The sequence below is a fragment of the Pteropus alecto genome, unplaced genomic scaffold, assembly GCF_000325575.1.
Source record: "Pteropus alecto unplaced genomic scaffold, ASM32557v1 scaffold276, whole genome shotgun sequence".
Taxonomy (NCBI): Eukaryota; Metazoa; Chordata; class Mammalia; order Chiroptera; family Pteropodidae; genus Pteropus; species Pteropus alecto.
The window spans coordinates 6,212,206-6,219,497 of NW_006438074.1; the positions used below are offsets into that span (position 1 = coordinate 6,212,206).

The window sequence follows — 7,292 nt, forward strand, 5'->3', positions numbered from 1 at the left end:
GCAGTCCAACACAAAGGGGGGAAATTTCTAAAATAAATAATCCAACAGTTTTTTGCATTTTTTTAAATTAATTTTTCATTTTTTTAAAATAAAATAACCAAAAAAGTGTAAAGTTACAAAAATGTCGTTGAAGAATAATATATTAAAACTGTGGAAAAAAAGGAAAGACACGTCACAAAATTTTAAGATTAATATGAAGATCATAATTTAACATAAAAGAATATATTCTATGGATTTGTCATCCCGATAAATATGAACAAAATTAACAAAAAAAAAGCATAGTTTGGCAATAAATACGTTTTGATAAGTTAAATAAGCTTTTTTATATTGATGTGCAGTGACAAGCAAAATTTTTGCTCTCCAATTTCTGAAAGTTATATGAAGTTTAAAACCCAGGGAAAAAAGCATGGCGTGAGTGCTCTAAGGATAGACCTACGGTATTCTAGAGCAAAAACCATTAAAGCTACTTCTACGGGAAATCGTTTTACACAGATATTGTATGTGGAATGAATACCATTAACTCTCACCCCTTACATTTTTTTTTTTTTAGCTTTTCTCTTTTTTTTGTTGTTATTTTTTTTGAAAGATGTCACATATGAACTGGGGAACTTTAGCACCAAAATCAAGTCTCTCATAGTCCATCTAGCTTCCCCTTCCTCCCCACTTAAAAAAAAAAAGAAAAAAAAGAAATCACAAAGTCCCACTTATGTCACAATCTTCATCCACTTTTTCAGTCTTCCTTCCTGTAGACCTACACCAACCCAGGCAAGATCAGTCAACAGAGGTTCAGCTCGGGAAGAAAAAGGTTTTGAATGTCAAGATACGTTTCCCCAAAAACCCAAGTCTGGCAACAAGTCTCCCAAGAGGGTGTAGGGGGGTGTATACTGGGGAGAGGGGAGAAGGAAGTGTGTGGGAGACCGAAGTAAGGGAAGGTGCAGTTGCATCGCCAGTGGAGGGAGCTGCTGGTCCTGGGTCCCCTCCCCCTCCCCCCTCCCCATGGGCAGAGGCTCCGGGAGGCCCACGGGTGCCCTCTGGCGCTGAAGAGGTAATGTAGTCACAGTGACAAAGTTAGATTACAAGGCACTAAGTTGCTTCTGTAAACTGTTACTGCTTTTTTCTTTTGTGATTTGGCACTTAAGGCTTAAGCCAGAAAAAAAAGGCATCTACTGACAAATATGGGACTTGTCTGTTATGCATGGTAAGTGGGCTATAAAATCAAGGGGAGAGGGTTTCAAGCCAGAAGAAGCTACTGACAAATTGACTTGTCCTCATGGTAAGGGGTTAAAAAGGGGGAAGAGGGAGGGGCATTCCAAGGTTCTGGAGGAAAGGGGTTGAGCTTAATCTTGTTAATGTAGGGGTGGTAGGGTAGGGAGGTGAGGGTAGGGGATGTGGGTATGGGGTGGGGGGGCTGGAGTGGGCAGGGGGTCCCTCCCTACCCTGGTTTAGTCATCTGAGATGGAAAGTCTGCTGAAAATGGGCAGGCGTCTTGAGTTGTCCAAGGTGGGGGAGTCTGAGCCACTGTGGCTGCTGCTGGAGCTGCTCAGGTAGCCCTCCTGGTCCGAGAGAGAATCCTGAGGGCTGGGGGGAGAGTCAAACATGTGAGGGGACTCGGACATGGGCCGGAAGAGGAAGGTGGTCGGAGAGCCACCTCCAGGCAGCCCCATGCTAGGGGCAAAGAGGCTCGCCAGCTCCTGGCTGGAGAAGGCAAAGGGGTTATTGGTGCCATCGGGCAGGGTGGGTGAGCCCAAGAGGTCATCAGCGCTCAGGATGGGGGGTGGGGTGATGGACGTGGGGCTGTCCAGCAGCCCCGTGGCAGCGGCGGTGGCAGCGGCACTGGGAAACCCAGCAAAGCTAAAGCTATGCTGGAGGCGGGGACGATCAGCGGAGAGGTCCCGGGCCCCGGCGAGGGCACGGCGCTCCTCAGCGTTGTGGATGAAGTGGCAGCGAGGCCCGTATGGGCAAAAGCCGATGGTGTGGAAGGTGCGGCACAGCTCCGTCTTGTACTTGGGGTGGCGGGTCAGGCTTCGGAGCTCGTGGATGCCGTGGGCGAACTGGCACTTGTCCCCGTACTTACAGGCACCATTCTCCTCGAAGGGGCGGCACAGCTCCGTCTTGTAGCGGCTGGAGTTGACCTGACCGCTCCCCGGCTGCTTCTGGGTGGGCAGCAGCCGATCGCCCCCTTCTGAGAAAGAGCGGTCTCGGAAGCGACTATCCCGAGAGCTCAGAGCTGGGGCTGGCTCACCCTTGAGGCTGCTGAGGAGCTGGTTCTGGTGGAACTTGGAGCTGGGCAGGGTGACAGAGTGCCTCCGGGGGAAGCCCCCACCGGTAGGGGTGCCCACTGCCTTCCTGTCCAGCAGGCAGCCCCCTGCACTGGGAGTATTGTAGTTGAGCATCTTGTTACCCTGGAAGAAAGAGAGGGGAGAGAGGATGGTTAGTGACGAAGACCATCCACCAGGCCCAAGGAGGGTAACCATTAAGGGCAGCCCCCTCCACAATCAGAAATGTCCAATCTCTCTGCAAGGAACCGTCCCTACCTCTGCCTTGGCAAGCCTCCCTTCCCCCTTCTTCCAGACCAGCCACCTGGGTTTACTTTGGCCCCATGCATTAAAACACACACACACACACACACACACACACACACACTTCTGTGTAATTGTTTTATGCACACACCCTACCTCACGCAGTCCCCTGGAATGCACCCCCATATCCTGTCCCTAAAGCTAACACTTTTATCCATAAAATCCAACTTCTATACCTCCGAAATAGATTCCTGAACTCAAAATATCTCACATCACTCAGATGTCTCTAGATTGCCCCTCCCCCTAACAAAAACAGGTACACCTCAGGAGACTATGAGTTCTGTCCCCTTTTAATCAGTCACTGCTTAATTGACCCCACCACCACCTGGCCTAAGACTCTCAATTTCCTCCTTCAGAAGAGTTCTCTTCCTTTGGCAACAGGTTTCCAGACTGCCTTTGCTTTATCTTGCTGGGGGGAGGAGAAATGCCGTCTGGTATTAGGAGAGAAGAGGGATTCCTGAAACTAAAACTCACTGCCCCTGTGCTCCCGGAAGGAGTGCCTTCCACAATGCGCTCCCCACTATTCCTTGCCCACCCCACCTCCCTCCACTGGGAAGATGCCTTTGCAATTAGTCTTCTGGCTCCATGAGCAGGCTGGAATAAGAGCACCAGTGTTTAATCTTTAACGCAGGGCTGCAGGTGGGGAGGAAAAGGAAAGCACCAAATCCCACCCCCACCCCCACAGTGGATTTGGAGGGTGGGGGGCACGACCACAGGAAGGTTTCTGTTCCAATGGAACCCTGGTCACCTGCCCAAAGTGTACCCAAGATTTGGAGGGTAAGGGGACATGACTGGGAGTTGGCTCCCAGCCCATGTGGGTGTCATTGTGCAAATTCTAAAGTTGGTCCCTTAGGATCAGCTGCGGGTGATCGGGAATCTGTAACTGCAACCACCCCACGGGGCGGATTACAGGAACCAAGTAGAGAGCCGGTTCCTAACAATGAGGTTCATTTAAAAAGTCCTGAGGGGGGAGGGGGCGAGAGAAAAAGAAATAGATCAAAGAGTGAGAGGCCGGGGGGAAAAGGAAGAAGTGCGGGAGAATTCAGGCAGCCCCAGCCGCCAAGACAACTGGAGTTTGCGGGAGTGCAGGGAGGGAAGGAGGCTGAGATTCCAACTTTTTAGATGTTTCTCTTCAGCTCCTCGGCGTCCCTGCACCCCAACCCTGCAGCCCTGGGGCCCTGGCAGCTGCGCCGACCGGAGAAGCAAGCTGGGAAAAAAGAGCAACATGACCCGACGTGTTTAAAAGAAGGTAAAACGCTTTAGCAATTAAAAGTAGCCTAGCGGCTTCCCTCTTTCTTTGGGAAGAAAACTGGAAGAAGGGGCTTTGGAAAAATTAAGGTCCAGTTTTTTTTTTTTGCTTTGTACACTTAAACCACCCTGCTGGAACATTTCGGGTTTAAAACTTGCGTTTTCTCACACTGGCTGGCAAGTTACACAGCTTAAGGAGCCTCCCCCGCCCTCATCGCCCCCCAACTCCATTAACTCCTTCCTCGCGAAGACCCTTGACTTCAGACCGGCACTTTGTTATCATGTCCCTTCACCCACCATAGCCACAAGCCGTGGTCCCCCAAACACAACTGGGTTAACCCGAGTCCCGCTCTCACCCCAAAGTCTGCAGCACAACCGCCTATCCCAAGAGGAAGCCTGGCCGAACTGGGGCGAACTGAAGCCCCACTGCAAACTCGTTTTGCAACATCCCTTTTAATCACAACTCTTGGCCTTTGGCTCGCAGATTCCCAGCCCCTTCGAAACAGGCGAAAATCTCCCAGCAAAACGTCGTCCCGAGATCACTTCCCCAAAGGAGCCCCCTCCCAACCCCATAGGCGGGCAATGTGGCTAATGACTCGAAGCCCTCCTGCGACGGCGAGACCCAGAGCACACACGGGGAAACAGAGTAGACCAGCGAAACCGGGCTCAAGCAGCACGTTGGAAACGAAAGATCATCGAAAAATTGCCCCAATCCAGCCCAATGCCCCGCGTCCCCTGGGCAGCCCCGCCACGCAAACGTCGCCCCCCAAAACTCTAGTCTCCAGATTCCCATGTAATCCCCGCCAGGAACTGTTGAAACTCAAAGGGTGGGGAGGAGAGAGCTAAATTCCTTCAAACGGGAGAGAGGAGGTAGGATATGGGGGGGGAAGAACCATCTTGCCTTTCCCACTCTTCCTCCCATTTTCCCAGACCTAAACTTTTGGGGGTTCTCTTTTTTAAGCAAAAAAGGAAAAAAAGTGAAAAGCAAACGCTTCGCCCTCACTTTACCTTGCATAAAACTTCGCTCAAGTCGAAGATGGTGGCAGACACGAGGGTGGTGGTCATCGTGGGTGCTCGTACGGGGCAGGGACGAGGATCTGGTGTGTCGCGAAGGTCCCGGTGCGGGGAAGGCGCAGCCTCCGGCTCTCGCGTCTGGAATCCCACACGCCTGCTCCCTGCGCCCCTAGCCTTTCTGACTCTCTCGGGCTGCGGCGCGCGAAGCCCAGTTTATAAAGTTAATCTGGGGGAGGAGGAGCTTTAAACTTATTTAAATGAGGAAGAGGAGGAAAAAAAAGTTGATTGACACTGAAGTTGAATCAGCCATGCGGTCAAACTCGGGGGAAAAAAACTTTCAAAAGGAAGAAGGGGGAGGGGAGACGAGGAAAGAAGGCGAGGAAAAAAAAACCCACTCCGAGCCGCGCACAACTTTTTTTTCTTAAAGAGGAAAAGTTTCGAGTCCGCTCGCTTTGCTACCCGGCGCCCTATTCTGGGGCTGCGCGCGGCGCAGAGGGGGAGGGGCGCGTTCCCCTTTGTCAGCCTGTGAGCCCGGCTCTGTGACATCAGTCATTCCACTCTTTGGGGTTCTTGTTGTGTTGTTGTTTTCTGTCGGGCAGGAAGGTGAGCGCGACTTTCTCTTTTTGCAAGTGGGAGCAGAAGCCCGTCTTGTGCCTCGCTGTGGTTTCCATCTTGAGATCTTTCCTGAAACTTCTCCAAAGGCCCCGCACAACTTTTTTCCCGAGTTCTCTTCCTCACTAGGCTCCACTCCCCTAACCCAGCTGGGCGAGGGGATTGGCAATTTGGGACGTACAAAGCCTTCATGTCTAAGATTTTACGTTTTTTTCAAGGGGGGGGGGCAGCGGTTGGGACTTTTTCCCCTAGGAGGGCCTGGCCTGGCGGGGGTGAGCGCAGTAAGATTTAGCGCGCCGCACGCGTCTACACTCGCGCTCGCTTTGCAGCCGGCACTCTGCGGGGGGGGTTGGGGGGGGCACGAACACCGCCCAGGCGAATTGTTTACTTTAGCAGGTCTGGGAGTTGTATTTATTTCACGCATCCAATCTTCAAACTTTTTTGTAAAGAAAATCTGAATCTTCATGAACACTCCTTCCTTCCCCCACTCCCCCCCCCCAAAAAAAACCACCCAGCAGCACAACTTTCCGCGCCCGCTCAGAACTGGGCCGCACTGAAACATACACAAACACAAATACATGCCTAGACGCTTGAACAATAAAAAAGTTACTTTGGCAAGAATAAAATTAAAGAGATGGGGGAGGCGACACTTTCAACTTATTGTTGTTCCTCCCCCGCCCCCACAGGAACGGAACATATGGCTTGTCACGCTGCTCTGTTTGGGCGGGATAGGGGGAGGGGTATGGGATCCTCGAAACCGAAAGGCCCCCAATAGATTTACTCCTTTAAAAACTGTAAAATATGTATTTACTTATTGTTAGGTTCGGACGCCCTTCCACCCACCCAAATAAGTTGTTAACGTGTCCCCCGCCTGCCCCCCGCGCCTTGCCTAGGTACTTAAGTGAGGACCCAGGCGGAAACCGCAGAGCTGCGTTTCTTTCCTATTCCCCCGCGTGCCCCACCACCTCCTCGGCCCGCGCACGTTTCTTCCCAGCACTCAAGGCCGCCAGGTCTGTTATGAAACCTGGTGCACTGAGTGGCTAAGAGCGGGTTCCATTGCGATGTAATTAGGTCACCCCATTATGAGCACGTTTCTTTGGAAAGGACGGGGCGGGCCGAGCAGAGCGCTCGAGTCGCACTCTCACCACCACTACCACACACGTACACACACACACACACACACACACACACGCATGCACACATTATACTGCATTTTTTATTTGTTCGTCAACCTCCCAGCAAACCTAGGGACACCTTCCAAATTACAACTGTTTTAGGAACCGGCTGTTTTTCAACTTTGCGAAACAACTTTTGCTGCAACCACGAATCTACGTGATCCCCAGCCCGGTCCGCTTTTATTTGTCTTGACTTAAATTGATGGCCCCCATTTTTAACCCGGCTGCTGCCCCTTGCTTTATCTTTTGCTGCTATCCAGCCGCCTGTTGCTTCCCTCCCCCTGCTCCCATTTTGCAGCTTTTCTTGATATCTGGCAAGCGCCCGAAAGGGAAATAACTTCCATCCACCTTAATTTAAATCAATCAAATGTAGGTTTCTTTCTTAAAGGGATGTTTGCTCGCTCCTTTCCCAAACTCCAAGAAGGGGTTGGGGGGGGGGCGGTTTCGTGCAGTTTCTTGGTGATGAGGTAATGAGTTCCAGATTTCAGTTCAGAGTAGGGTGCGCGTTAAAACCACAAGGTTAGTCTGCGTCCTCATGTGAAGCTATTTCTGTTTTTTATTCCCCCACCCCCCAAAAAGGGCCCATTGGTCCAACTCGGGAGGGTTCGCGAAGCTCTGCTGGGGGTAGGGAGGGGTGGAGAAGCGAGGGGGAAGGGGACGCGGG

The 7,292-nt window shown here is 51.6% G+C and overlaps 1 protein-coding gene across 1 annotated transcript; it reads right to left on the minus strand.

The window, feature by feature from the left end:
- Positions 1–472: 472 nt before the first annotated feature.
- Positions 473–5,787, minus strand: ZFP36L1 (ZFP36 ring finger protein like 1). The gene is made up of 2 exons (XM_006915149.2): positions 4,836–5,787; positions 473–2,402 (listed from the first exon to the last, which is right to left on the minus strand). Exons 1-2 carry the CDS (start codon positions 4,890–4,892, stop codon positions 1,443–1,445), a joined length of 1,017 nt encoding a protein of 338 aa, XP_006915211.1. The 5' UTR covers positions 4,893–5,787; the 3' UTR covers positions 473–1,442.
- Between the last annotated feature and the right edge of the window lie 1,505 nt (positions 5,788–7,292).